The following is a 14,814-nucleotide window of genomic DNA, read 5'->3' on the forward strand; positions in this document are numbered from 1 at the left end:
GCACATAAGCAGAGAATGACAAATACCCTGGCCTTTATTTATTTCATATGCAAGCCGTTTTTCTTGATTAGACGACAAAACGCCAAGATGTGCCCCATTCTACACTATTAAAAACCAAACAGAAAGCGGAGGGGGAGGGGGAGCGAAAGCAAAACAACGCGTTATTCCTCCTCCACACAGCTGAGCCAGCACGTATTCCACGTGGAGCAGCCCCTGTTCCCGGGAATTCCTGGCGAGGGCATTCCCTGGGCCTGTCCCCTCGGTGTCACACAGCCCCGGCCCGGCGTTTCACTCCCCTCCAGCCCCCTGTCCCCGCCATCGACACATCCTCCCTCTCCACACGCCGCGGCGCATGCGCGGCAGGCGGCCGCCGGGGCCACCATCTTGACGGCTTCGCGCCCTCGGCGCCCGGCGCCGCTTGGCCGAGGAGCCATGGTTAATTCCCCTAATGGGCCGTCTCGGGACTAATTCACGTTCTCCTACTCCGCCGTTCGCGCCTGCGCTGCCGCCCGGGAGTGCACATCGACTCGAGGTCTCGCAACTTTCGCCCCGTGCTCCGCGCCTGCCCGTGGTCTTCTTGGTCGCTGGGCGCGCTCTGCGAGGGAGTGGCGGTGGCCCGGGCTTGCGGCTACCGGGAGCAGCGGGCGGGCCCGCAGCGGGGGGAAGCCGCTGGCCCTTGCTGCCGCTCCTCTCGTTAAAATGGCCGCGCTGTCGGCCCTTTAAATTAGCCGTATCCGAAAAGCACATCCTCAGGCGCTGCCCGCGGCCGGGGAGAGCGGTGGCCGCGGCCGCCCGTCCTCCGGCGAGCGTGGAGGGCTGGGGGAGGCAGGGAGCCCGGGACTGGGCTGGGAGTGACGGGGCACAGAAGGCAGGGCGGGGGGCGGCGGCCGGGGGGTCTCTCGGCCCGGCCGGGAGCGGGAACTCCAGCCCAGGCCCGGCGCTGGGTGTTCTCAGCGGTTTAGATATTTTGTGTAACTCCCAATATTCACCCAAGCCTCATTACCACCTCCTAATGAGACCCCTTTACTCCGTGACGTGCAACCGCTCCATCTCATTAAGGAAATCGCTCTTCAATGCTGATTATTTTATTTGCAGCCATAATTATATTTCTTTCGGCTAAATCACGGTTTAATCGAGCCCACATGGAGGGCAGCAGCACTAATTACAGCGGGAGATGCGGTGGCGGCAGCGGCTCGCCAGCCCGGCCGGCGGAGGAGGCGCGGGCGCGGCGCTCCCCTGGCGCGGCCCGGCCGAGGGCAGGGCGGAGGGCCGGGGGCGAGGAGGTGGTCTCAAACACAACAACTTATTACTTCTAATTCCCCGACTGTCACCAAATCACCTGCACGAAACAAGAATCTAATTTGTTAAGCTGGCATTTCTGCAGATGGAAGATCGATTTTCTCTTTAGATTTCTCTAATTGAGTGAATATAGACGCCCCGAATTAGCCGCGCTCGGGCAAGAGGGGAAGGGAAAGGGAGAGGGAGGGAAAGAAAAAAGTCAACAAAAATCATCCTTGTAAAATAAGCCTTATTACCTCTAGGATTGCCCCCCAAATAATAAAGGAAGGTGGATCGAAAGGTCCCAGATTGAGTGACAGTCATATTTCTGGAACTAACTGGTTTTTAAAAGAAAAGGTTAGGACAGCTGGAGAATGCTAAGTAACGGCGCGGGAGAGAGATGGCTGAGCTCTGAAATTGCTTACAGAATTACATTTGTTTTTCTTGTGATTTTATTAAAAGTCACTCCTCATCTCCAGAACGCGTGAAAATATCTACTTTCCACTCAGATACACCACATTAACTTGTTGGAGGCGAATTTGTTTGTTTGTCTATTTTATTTATTTGCCAGATAAGATTGATGCAGTCTTATTAGCGCTATATCTAGTTAGAGGAAGAGATAAGGATGAGATGTTTTCTTTTTATTCCAATTACTAGACTTGTCACCTAACTGAATAACTGATATATGATTATTTATCTTGAGTAAATAGAAATCAGAAAAGCAGCCAACTTAACACATACAAACAAAATATGTATGTTCCTTATTACTATATACTACCTATGTAATTGAAGGGATTAAAACTACGACCTTAAAAGGGAAGAAACTTAAATACTCCATCCACGTTAGCTTCTGATGTATATTTTTTTCATTGCTACACCTGGCAGATGGGGAGATTTCGGATTTTAAAAACACAGGTATGTGTTAAATAAATTCCTCAAGGCTCAGTAGAAACGACTTCCTGGAAGTGTACTGTTTGCCTAAACAGAGATGTATCTGAAAAATTATTTATACCGGCGTTCTCTTCGCCTTTCGGGGCAGCCCCGATAATTCCTGTCCGACTGAATAAGCTACAGCCCAGTGCGTTATGCTTGGGCTCCGCATTTTTAAGTTTATGAACTTAATATTATGTCAAAACCCTATGCATACATAATACATGCATGAGTACGAAGCTGGATGGAGAGAGGGAGGTGACTTTTGCGTAGAAAGAGTTTCCATCTGATCGGGTGAGAGCGGGCAGGGGTGGCAGGCATACCTTTATATTAAAATAGCTTTTTCCCCATAAAAGACTGGTTGTCATTGCTCTGATGAAAATTAATTGATAGAAGCCATCCTTTCAATCTAAGGCAACCGCTTCACTGTCGAGAGATTACCCACAGCCTACCCGCGAGGAGACAGTTGGAGGGGCTGCCTTTGGCTCCGCCGGATCCGGATGCAGATATTTAGATAAATAAGCAAATGGGAAAATGCTGATCTTAACAGTGTTTGAGAAGAGGTGTCAGGGGACCCGAGCTCTCCTCGCTGACCTTAGAGAGGCTGTTTTCGGGACACCTGACGGCTGCGTTTCTGATCAGCTGCGAGCGTTCTTGCCTCGGATGCCTATAAACTTCATAAAGTTGCTTTCAAAGAACTATATTTATTGCAGCGACAAAATGCTGCATACAGCCTAATGTTGCAAAGCGTCGATGATCGCCACGTTTAGCTCTGACTAGAATGAATAAATTGGGTCTGTAGCTGCTGGCAGCCTTGTCCTTCGTTTCCAAAGAAGTCATATTTTCGAGAGGGTTGATTGAAATGAAAACACGTGTTTATGTTTTTCCATTTCTTAACTCCAAATTACCCCTAACGAAAGGATATAGTTTGATTTGTCATTTGTGTTTAGGGTATGTCGATGTGGAAAAGTAAGCAAATAACACTCAAAAGCATAGCTGTAATTTACAATGAATTAAAATTAATTCTTTTCATCAGGCAAGAAAATAGGGAAATGTGAGGTCGTTAATTATTGAGGGAGGCGCTTCTCATTAAAGCGAACAATATTACAATGCAGCACTGAACAGCAGGAATGAGAATAATCATATCCGATATTTCAGCACTACTATCTGGAAATAAAAGGAGGGGGAAGGAAAAAAATAATAAGAATAAAAAAAAAAAGCCGCACGAACAAGCCAGGCAACCAAAAGTTACATTTGGTAAACGCTGTGAGCGTTGCTACTTGTAAAAAGCAATTACGGTGCTCTGCATACAGCAGCCGCCTTAACTGCATGGATGCTCAAGAAATACATAAATAAAATATCAAATTACAAATCTTATCAGCCATTTATGCCAAGCCACTCTGCTGACTTTAGCAGTTTAACCTTATTTTACTGTGTTCCTCGCTCCAAATATAATTATTCTGATAAAAGAAGGTTCTGTTCCTAAATCGGAGCAGAATTGGTTAAATACTCTTGTTTATATCACAGCCTCATTCAATCAGGGCTTGAGTTTAGCGGGGATGGGAGAGGGGGAGCTCTGGGGGTTGGAAAGTTCTCTACCCTTTCTTCCCAGGGTCACAGCTCTGGAGAATTAGGGTTATATTGCTCCCAAATGCAGCACGCCCCGCTCCGCGGCCCTCTCTCGGTCGGATCGGCTTGAGTCGGTGGGGGGGCTGGGCAGGGGAGAGGGAGAGCCTGCCCCGGCCGGGACCAGGGGATCGGGCCCGCCGGGCGCCGCCGGGCAGGGCAGGGAAAGGAAGCGATGGGGTGGAAAGGGAAAGCAAAGCAAAAGAGCGTGCGGGGGGAGATGATCTCCCCGTGCCTAGCCTCTTGGCAGGCGCTCCTGTACGAAATTCAATCTCTATTTTTTATGAGAAGTAAACTGTCTAAATAAATTTTATTAGGGGCAACCAATATATTTTCTGGTACTGCCCTTTGTTCCAGTTCTACGTGTGTGTAACAATCTAAAACCTATTTATTGAGGAAAAATCACTGGATCCGTCATAGAAAATCCTTTTACTTTGCTCTGAAGTGATTTCTGAAGACACTCGTGTCACTCTGAAGATTTTTGGCCATTGTGTTAAAGCCTTTCCTTGTTAGGAACTTCAGTTCCTATGATCATATGGGGAATACCGTAAATTGTAACAGAGAATGGACTTGACTGGCAGTTTTCTGGCTACACTGGGAAAATGGAAAGATGACGAGAAATAAAATTCTTGTAAATACATCTCCGACGCTGCCCTGGTGAATTCGGACACTTGACAAAACAGGAGTGAGCGAAAGTGGAATGCGATTAGGGTATTTTACATATGCCCCATTGTCATTTTCTTTCTGACACGCTTAAGTGTCAGCCCTGCCCGCTCTTTTCTCTCCCCCAGACTTCCTTCTCTGATTTCTCCTCTTCCCTTAAAACGATTGCGCTCTGAAGTCTTCGAAGAAATGATTTAGTTTGTTTATACTGCTATAAAAATCAAGAGCAATAGAAAAGTCATAAAATGAAGCGCGCTATCAATCACACCGCAACATTGTTATTCAGCAGTTACTAACAGAGATTGATAATCCTTTGATTTCATCCCATTGTTATTACTCTGATGTCTCTGCACATTAACTATTACACATTTATTTATCGACCTGAAACATACAACAACACGGAATAGATGCACACGCAAGCCGTGCCACCCTGCTCGCACTGCGCTCGGCGCGTCCAGCGCCCGCACGCTTGTGCCAGTAAATACAGATAAACTGGAACCAAGCGCCCCGGCCAGCCCCTGACCGCTCCGGCCCGGGCTCCGCGCCGCACCCGCGCCGCCGGCCCGTGTCCCCGCCGGCCCGTGTCCCCACCGGCGACTCCGCCGGCTCCGCTCCGCGGGTCCCGACGCCAGGCAGCGGGCCGGGGGGCGCCGCGCAGCAATTTTCACGGACGGGTCCTTCCCTCCTGCCCTGGAGCTCCTCACAGACAACAATTTTCAAAGGAAAAAAGCACAGCAAATGTGCCATTTCAACAGTCCCCCATCCAGCCAGGAACAAAACAACAACAGCAACAGAAAAATCCCGAAACTCCCACCCCACCTCCACCTCTTTCTTTCTCTCTCTGTCTCCGGCTAAATTGTGGCCTGGCTCTGGGTCTCTCTCCCTGCTCTTAGCGGCAGTTCCCGAGCACCCAGGTTGTTTGCAACAGCCCGACGTCTCGAAAACAGAATTGAATCAATGTAGCCTGAGCAGAGAGGAGGTGGGAAAAAAAGGCAGCAAAACTGCCCTAGAGATCGGTCGGCCGGTTCCTTTGTCTCCTTGTTCAGTCGCTGCCGAAACCCCTGCACATCTGAGCTGCAAACAAAACCACTCTTGCATCTGTTCGCATGCACTATTTACAATGTTTTGTGTAAGTCAATTGGATGGCAGGAAAAAAAAGCCATTGGCGCCGTATTATTTAACACAGACTTCACTAGGCTCGCTTTTTGGTGGAAGCTTTATTTGCACTAAATGAATAATCTTAATTGCATCACTTTTGAATTAAAAATCAATGCTAATCAAGTTGGAAGTAGTAAATATCAGTTTTCATTGTGCTCGGGTAGAGGGTATTTTTCTTGTTTTGCAAATAAAAATACAAGTCAAAGAACTTTAAAAGGGCATTATGTTCTGCTACAAATACAATTGAAACGGATTGTTTAGGAGCGGATCAGAAATGGTACAGAATTTTGCACTTAATTTCCTCAGTTATCATTTACAATAAGAACCTCTTGGCTTGACAGCCAAGTCTAAACAGTAGTAAATTAGTACAAATTTATACTGATTTTACTCTAATAATCGTAATAAAAGCTTATAGATTTGGCACTAATTACATAAATGCCTAATGATCTTGAAAATTACTCTGGTTAGAAATATATTACTAATCTAAACTTTGTTGTTGGCTGGCTTTGAAAAATCAGAACATTAGAAATGGTTCGCTTCACTTCTGCAAAGCACTTTAAATTGTTCAAGTAGTTTAACATATTCGAGAGGAAAATAAAAAGCATTTAACTTTATTTACTGCTTTAAATCGAGTTTGTAGGCGAGCCGAACTTGGAAACTTTATCCGAAAAATAGGGCTTACGGGTGTTTAAATCCCGGGCAGGAAGGCAGAGCTCCCCGGGCGGCCGAGACACACGGTGCTTGGCTCTCTTTCCCCTTGTTGCGCTCTGCTTCGGCACTGAGCGGGGCCGGGGCGGGGGGTCGGGGAGCCCCGGGGGCTAGGGGAGCCCGTGCGGCGCGGGCCGCTGCGGGAACTCGCTCAAGTTTCTCTTTCCTCGACGCCCTGCAGCCGTCGGGGCTCGAGTGGGCGAGAGCCGTGCCGCAGTCTCCCCTGCAGCCCTCGACCCCGGTTCCTTGGAGCTGCTGGCGAGCGGGACCAGAGCTGCCCGACCCCGCGCCCACCGTCTGCCCCGCTCACAGGCTCCGGTGGGCGCAGGACTTGCGAGACCCCCGGGAGCCCGACCGGGTCGGGTGCGAGGGTGCGCTCGGAGGAGGTATTAAGAACAATAAAACCCAATAAATCAGGGGCGACCCGGAGCGGGAGGAGTGTAGCTAATGTGCACTTGGAAGAAAAGGAGAGAGGGAGAAGGCGGGCGGCCCAGGCGAGCGGAGCAGGGTAAGGGAGCGCGGGCGCGGCGCGGGCCGGTCCGGTCCGGGCGGGTTGGGGCGGCGGGAGGCCGGGGCGGCGGCAGCGGGCGGGCGGCGGGCGGGCGGAGCGGGGCGCTCCGGGCGCTGACATTTGCAGGCTGCCCTCCTGATTGGTCCCCGCGCCGAGCTGCTCACGGGTTCATTGAAGTGTTAAGCACCTCCCCGTCTCTCTAAAGGACATTATAATGCAAGAGACCCCCTTTTTAACCACACACCGAATTTTCTTTCATTTAGACGATATATATATATATATATATATATCTCATATCTTATATCTATTTTAAATAACTTAAGGCCGCTAAAATTTGGGGGGGAACAGCCTTCGCCCTGGAGCGGTGCGCGATGCTGTCTCACGCCGACCTCCTGGACGCCCGTCTCGGTGAGTTTCCCCCGGCACCCCCCCGCCCCGCGGCGGCTGCACCGGCGGCAGCGAGTGGGGAGGAAGCCGGGGCAGGAAATTGACAATTTGTTCCTTATTTTACCTTAATGCGATCTAAATGGGCTAATTCCTTTAAAAGTAATTGTACTGTATTAAAGTTTAATTTGATTTAACATAAAAAAGAAGAGGGAGTGAGACCTACAGAGTATGTAGATCTACAGCGAGTTGTGGATCATTTAATTTTTTTCTCCCCTGTTTATATATATATATATATACCTACACATTATGATGATGATGATGATGATGATTATTTTAGGACAGATGAGCTCGATAGTGTTTACGGAGTTCTAGGTGGCCTCTTCCTCCTCGCCTGTTCGCTTTTCTCCTTCCTTCTTTTCCTTTTTTTAAAAAAGAGAAATAACTGTATTCGTCTATTTACGATTATTCGTGAGTTTGTTTAGAGGAAAGGAGAGAGAAGAGGGGAAAGATCGGCTAGACAGACCGAGGTCCCCGCGCATCTGTCGGAGAGGTAATGCTCCCGGCAGAAGGGCGGTTCGAGCCTTATTTCTTTCTCTCCGTCTCTTTCTCTTACCAGCTCCGCTGGAAAACCCAAGTTGAACCCGGTAAAACTTGCTCTCCCTCTCTTCCCTTCCCCTGATCTCGCATGAGGAGGCCGGACAGGGAGCTAGTTATTTCAGCAGGAAGAGGTGTAAAGTTTTCCCTCCTCTGCCCGGGTTGCGCTGGGCCGGGGTCTCTGTGCGTCGCGGAGCCGAGCAGGGTTGAAGGTCTGGCGGGCGGCTGGGGGACGGCGGGGCGGAGGCGGTGGCGGTGGCTGGATGCCTCTCGCCAGCTCAATGCGTTGGAAAGCGGCTCTGATGGATCCATGCCTGGCAGCAGAGGAGTGACTGCCGCTCCTTTGCTTCCGCAGGGATGAAAGATGCGGCTGAGCTGCTGGGACATCGGGAGGCGGTGAAGTGTCGGCTGGGCGTAGGGGGCTCGGATCCGGGGGGACACCCGGGAGACATGCCTCCCAACTCGGACACGGTGGAAGGGACCACCCTGCTGCCGGGGGACGACATCACCACGGTGGGATCCAACCCCAGCTCCCTAGCCGTCAGCGCCAAAGACGCCGACAAGCAGCAAGGCCAGCAGGGCGGCCAGAACCCCAGCCAGGCCGGGCAGCAGCAGGGGCAGCAGAAGCAGAAGCGGCACCGCACCCGCTTCACGCCGGCGCAGCTCAACGAGCTGGAGAGGAGCTTCGCCAAGACTCACTACCCGGACATCTTCATGCGGGAGGAGCTGGCCCTGCGCATCGGCCTCACCGAGTCCCGGGTGCAGGTATGAAAAGCCGCCCCCGCGCAGTGCCCACCGGCCCTTCCCCAGTCACACCGACGGCGCGGCACAGCCGGCCGGCGGCGAGTCCAGTCACGACGGGGGGGGGGGGGGTGGGTGCCCCAAACCTCAGCCCGATGGCGGGGAAAGTAATCCAGCCCTGAAAGCAACAGTTTGAAAAAGCCTTGAAAACAGACATCCCTCGCCTCTCTTTCCGCAAAGCTGTCGCCTTGGGGTGTCCCCTTGTCCTCTATCCTCCCCACCTACAGCGCGGTGGTCCCGAGCGGGGCACGGGCTGAGCTCCACGGCCCGACCGCGGCAGAAAAAAGTCCGGGGAGGCACAGCCTTAGAGGAGCGAATCTCAGCCCTCGCAATAGCCCGGCGCTAAGAGTCGAGCCGAACCGCCGGGGGGTGACCGCTGCTCCACCGTGGAGTCTGCCGGCGGCCGCGGTGCCGCTGTCCAGGGTACTGCCGGCGGCACTGCCGGGAAGAGGCGTCCGCCAGAGACGCGGGCCGTGAGGGCCAGAGTGGAAGGTGCGGGAAGGCACATCGGCTCATGAAAAGGCACTTACGTAAAAGGCAGTTGTATTTGAACTCGGAGTTTCCCCATACTGGCTTTTAAAAAGCCTGAGGACGGCAGGGGTAGCGAGTGTCTTCAACATCTAGGGTGTACTTGGTTTTCTAAAGTATATATATCTATATAGGTACATAGACACACACACATATATATATATATTTGCACACAGGACCAGAGGAAACTATTTAGGCAAATAAATGTAAACAAAATTAGGAAAAGGGGCAGAGGGATCAAAGCACTACACTGTTCAGATGTGGCTTTTGTGTTCACAAGGTTTTTTGGTGACTTTCTAGGCGAGTCCATCCCTAAGAACGAAAGCCTGCACAGTAGAAGTACTTGTGGGATGTGCATCCCAGCTCAGTACAGCCGGGACTGCCGCCGTACTTTACTGCGGTCTCTGTTCAAAATCCCTCTCGGCAAGTACGGGCTCCTCAGCTAAATAAAGACACGTCAGGAGAAATCCCTAAATGAACGTTTTAATGAACAAAAACAGATTCCATTCTTGAATGTGACAGAAAAAGCACGTCTGCTTTTAAAAAGTAAAACAATATGACTCTGTCTTCACAGAACTATAATTAGTTTAAATTAAGAAAGAAATTAGATTCACAAATAAAATATAATTGGACAACTGACTCTATGAAAAAAAGAAAACGAGGTCTATTAAACTTTATTGGGTTTCTCAAAGGTTAATGATACCAATTTCAATATTAGGAGTGTGGTAAATGAAGTAAAATATAAAATGGAAACAGTTATTTTCTAACAGCACATCAAAGAAATTTGTAGGAAGAAAGACAAAATGTTTTAATAGCCTTGGCATAATCTTAAACCAATGCTAATAGCTCGAGACTGCTGATAAAAACAGTTTAATAGAGTGGCAATTTAAATATTTTTTACAATAATGTTCTGTAGTTTAAAAAGTAATCAGATCAACATAACCTTCTTAATTAACACTTCAAAATGATTAACATTATGTAATCTAAGGAAAAAATTATTTAATGTATTTACTTCACAATCCAATGTATCACTGCTCCTTGACCAAATTTAAATTAAATAGTAATTGGTTTATGTTCTTACAAGAGTACTTTACAGTTTTCTTTATAGTTAACAGATTGCCTACATATTCCTTCCAGGACGTGGGCTCCACACTGATTAAGGGATGCTCCAAATACTTAATTTATAGCTGCTGTATATATTTTTAAGGGTTTTAGATGCTAGGATAAATCACCACTTTCTTCATTTTAGATCTGTATTTAATGTATATGATACATTTAAATAATTATTAAAGTGGCTGATGCTTAAACGGGAGTCCAATTCCACATCTGACATTGCTCTGCTTTTCAGGCTGCTGTAATAAAACCATTCTTTTTATAGCATGCCATTATTAGAAACCAATTTCAGAATTATTTATAACCTAGAATGGCTTATTAAGCAGCAATGCGAGAATCATGCAAATTACGCGATCAAATGCAATATAATAAGCATAATCATTAGTCTCTAGCACGGATTAATTAACTTTCAATATTTTATTTACATAAAAACCAAATCAGTGAAATAACTTCTGCACAGTCAGGCTTGCCTTCCAATATTTTATACGAACAAAAATAATGTGCTGTAATTCCATTGACCGTGTCCCCCACAATGGTCCCGTCACCTGCCACATCTTAATAGGGGACAAGCTGAGAGTATTTTCTAGTTTTCTAATGGAATGAGAAATTGCATTTTCTTTCTCTCCCAGCACTATTAAAGTGTAATGAATTCGGCCTAGAGTTCACGGCTGGCTGATCGAAATGAACCTGAGATCTGAGCTTTAATACAGCTCTCCAGATTTCCTACCAAATCTTCACATTAATCATCCGCTGGATTCCAATGAGATCTTCATAAAGCTTCTGCTCCTAAAAAAAAAAAAAAAAGAGAAAAAGAAAAACTAAAATGATATTGTCTCTCCTTTCTTTTGCTTTCTCTCTCTCACCCATTTATAGCTGGGGAATTAAATGGGCTATATATTTTAAAATACATTTACAGTATGTCTATATTACTGTAACAGCAGATATCATCAAGGTAGATTTTTAGATTCCAAACTCCATTAGATTCTCAGTGTTGTATTAATAATTTTCAGGGGCTAGTTGCATTTTAAAAGGAGTCCAAAGTTGCCAAATGCTCATGGTTAATATATTTCTAAAGTTGTCATGTGTGCATTTTCAAAATCTCCCCCAGGTTTTCCCTGCATTTTAATCTGTCATGCACCAGTTTTCAATTGGAAACATTCACATTTTAAAAGCATATGCAGCGTAGCTATGAGCTTAGGCGATCAGACCCGATGGAGATTCTTTACACCACCAGCAAACCATGAAACATAAAAAGATTTTGTAGCCGCAATTTAACTATTAACCCTAAAACATAATTGAACGCGATTTTTAGATTATTCATATAATATTTAGCTCCCTCACGGCTGCTCATTCCCGCTAATGGGCATCTACCTTTCTCAGTCTGGGTACGGAGCCTGACACTGTGGAATCCGGCAGGTCGGGGCACTGCGTTCCTTTGGATTTCAGGTCGACGCGGTTTTTCCCGGCTCGTGACTGTCTCGGTTGCTTTCGGCTGCGGTGAGACGAGACCCATCAAGTCAGCCCTGACACGGTGCCACCACGGGCATCCGCTCACCTGAACCAGCGCTAGTTTTGTTGTTTTGCATTTGGTTTTGTTACGTTTTGTTTTTTCAAACCCAAATGCGGACAGTTTGGCGCGGGGGTTTCCTGCCCCGGGACCCCGGCGTCACCGGGCGAGAGAGCTGGCCCCGATGGCGGCTCGGGAGCGCGTCCACGCCAAGGCCGGAGCCGTCGGCCGGTGGTTTGTTTTTTTTTTTTTAATTTGTTTTTCGGAGAGAGGCCAGGCTTCTCTCCCGTACCCTCCCGCCGGGGGAGGGAGGCTGCAGGCGGCTGAGTGCCGGGAGGGACACATCGCTTAGTTTCGTTATAAAAAGTGCCACTGGTTTCTTTAAACCGTGACGGGGACACGTCTGGGGCTGCGGGTGTGAGGAGCGCCAGCGGCCGGCGGGGGCGAGGCTCGGGGGGGTGGCGGGAGCCGGGGGTCCCGCGGGGGCTGGTGGTGGCTAACGGAGCGTGTCCCTGCCCGCTGCCCGCAGGTCTGGTTCCAGAACCGCCGGGCCAAGTGGAAGAAGCGCAAGAAGACCACGAACGTGTTCCGCGCCCCAGGCACGCTGCTGCCCACGCCGGGGCTACCGCAGTTCCCCTCAGCGGCCGCCGCCGCCGCCGCCGCCATGGGCGACAGCCTGTGCTCCTTCCACGCCAACGACACGCGCTGGGCCGCCGCCGCCATGCCCGGCGTGTCACAGCTGCCGCTGCCGCCGGCGCTGGGACGGCAGCAAGCCATGGCGCAATCCCTGTCCCAGTGCAGCCTGGCGGCCGGGCCGCCGCCCAACTCCATGGGGCTCTCCAACAGCCTGGCGGGCTCCAACGGCGCCGGGCTGCAATCCCACCTCTACCAGCCCGCCTTCCCCGGAATGGTGCCCGCCTCCCTGCCCGGCCCCAGCAACGTGACGGGCTCGCCCCAGCTCTGCAGCTCCCCGGACAGCAGCGACGTGTGGCGGGGAACCAGCATCGCCTCCCTCCGCCGCAAAGCACTAGAGCACACAGTCTCCATGAGTTTCACTTAATGGCCGGCGCTGCGCCTCGCCTCGCCCCGCGCCGCCCCCGCCGCCTGGCCCTGCGCCCCCGCCTCGCCCCGCGCCCCCGCCTTCTCCCACCCGACTTACCAGGGAGTCGACTCAGGATCTGAAATCAGACGCCAACAGACTGGTTTGTGGGCCGAGAAACATCCCCCGACCCTCCCCACACCCCCTCCGCCCTCGCGCACCCCTGTGCCCCGCGGGCCGCCTTGCCGGGCGGCGGGAGCACTGGCGGCCGCCCCGAGCCCGGCCCTGCCTCCCTTCGTCGCCAAGACCCGACTCTCCCGCCAGGCGCCCGACTGGCTTTGGCTTTGCAAAGAAATGCATTTTTGGTTCTGTTTTCATAATTTTTATGGTTTATTTAGGTGCGGCGACTTGCTGCCGGCCCCCTCCGCTGTGAGGGCGCCGTCGGGGGGCGGCCGGGCGGGCTCGCGAAACGGCACGGAGACCCCAGAGAGAATCAAATACATTTCGATTAAGCATTGATGAGGGAGAACGAATCAGATGGGGAAAAAGGAAAAAAAATTAAAAGCTTCTTTTTGTAAAACACAAAGGGGATAAAAGGGGAAAAAAAAAAGCGCGCAAGAGCGCTTCCCTTTTTAGGATCTTTGATTTCGTGACAGTTGAGTTGCCGATCCTCCCTACCTTTATTTACGCATTTATTTACGTTCCTGCTGCTACTGTCCCTCCGCAGCGCCGGCGGAGGCGCCGTCGCGCCCCCTGCCCCGCCTGGCACGGCTCGGCCCGGCCCGGCTCGGCCCCGCGGCCCGCCCGCCTGCATGTGCCGGTCACCCCGCCGCAGGGCAGGGCCGCTGGAGGAATGAACAAACGATGTGAAATAGGATGTTTTGTGTAGATAAAGCATTCTTGTTACATACTGGTCGATTCGTGATATGTTTTAACTTATTGTCTGTGCTTATTTATTGAATTTTGGGTTACTTAATAAATGTTTGAGCTAATATAAAACATATTACTTGACTTTTCCGGACACGTTTATATCAAGTTAATGTGAATGGATAAATAAAATCATTTTCAGTATGTGATATGAAGAATTATAGATTTTGATGTGGCGTGTGAGATATGAGAGGTGTCTTCAACTGCAGGCAAAAAAAAAAAAAAAAAAAAAGACAGGACTTCCTTCTGTGGTATTCACTGAGTCCTTTGTCACAAGTTTGGGGATAGTTTGCTTGCTTATCTTTGCATTGATGCCTTTCACTTGTCACAATTTTAATACTTCATGATTAATAAACTTTTGTTAATCTTTCTGTGTGGTTGGCCTTTAAACTGAGAGTAATAAGAAGTTCTGTGGTGAAGAACGGCAGGGACGAGGGATGCGGGGGAGCAGGACAGTGGGAGGTGGGGCAGGCGGGCAGCGGAGGGGTGCTTCTTTTTTTCCGCATGTGAAACGGAGGCGCGGTTGCTGGCGAAACAAACCCCGCGGAAGAGAAAACTCTCGGTTTACTCCCAGGCAAACTTTGACATGGCGGCAAAAAGAAGTGCAGGACATCGGCAAGCATGTACAGCCAGGTTTGGGCTTCTTTTTTGCTTCTTCCCCCCTCGCCCTTGCCTTTTATGCAATGCACTGAGATCTCTTCTCCTTGTACATCAATTACACACCTCTTAATTACACACCTGAGAGTGCCTGGCTCCATACGCATCCGCAGAAGGGTCCTTGCCTGCTCCAAAGTGCATATTACGTATGCATATTTAATTTAAAAAAGAAATAAAAGCAGAATAAATTATTGGTGATCCAGACCATGAGTGAGTCCTCTGGGGGTCACCTGAGAAAGCAGCCCTGCACCCTTCTGCAGGAGCCAGCTCCTGCAGATGCTGAAACAACCCAGGATGCTCAACCTGAGATAGTCCAGACTAGGCAAGATAGGTCCCATACCACAATCTACACCATGGTAGCACCTGGGATAAGAAGTCACCATGTCC

The 14,814-nt window shown here is 49.9% G+C and overlaps 1 protein-coding gene and 1 long non-coding RNA gene across 3 annotated transcripts; one reads left to right on the plus strand and one right to left on the minus strand.

Annotated features, from left to right (window-relative positions):
- The first annotated feature begins 7,102 nt into the window (after window positions 1–7,102).
- Window positions 7,103–14,141, plus strand: OTP (orthopedia homeobox). Of its 2 annotated transcripts, none has more exons than XM_064642448.1 (3): window positions 7,103–7,282; window positions 8,211–8,620; window positions 12,334–14,141. In XM_064642448.1, exons 1-3 carry the CDS (start codon window positions 7,246–7,248, stop codon window positions 12,862–12,864), a joined length of 978 nt encoding a protein of 325 aa, XP_064498518.1. In that variant the 5' UTR covers window positions 7,103–7,245; the 3' UTR covers window positions 12,865–14,141. The 2 variants fall into 2 exon arrangements, with proteins under 2 accessions (XP_064498518.1, XP_064498519.1); XM_064642449.1 differs by lacking the exon at window positions 7,103–7,282 and adding an exon at window positions 7,674–7,811.
- Window positions 10,700–13,050, minus strand: LOC135407436 (uncharacterized). The gene is made up of 3 exons (XR_010426871.1): window positions 12,964–13,050; window positions 11,639–11,789; window positions 10,700–11,083 (listed from the first exon to the last, which is right to left on the minus strand). It is a non-coding gene; the product is annotated as an uncharacterized LOC135407436 (long non-coding RNA).
- Window positions 14,142–14,814: the final 673 nt, after the last annotated feature.

The sequence above is a fragment of the Pseudopipra pipra genome, chromosome Z, assembly GCF_036250125.1.
Source record: "Pseudopipra pipra isolate bDixPip1 chromosome Z, bDixPip1.hap1, whole genome shotgun sequence".
Taxonomy (NCBI): Eukaryota; Metazoa; Chordata; class Aves; order Passeriformes; family Pipridae; genus Pseudopipra; species Pseudopipra pipra.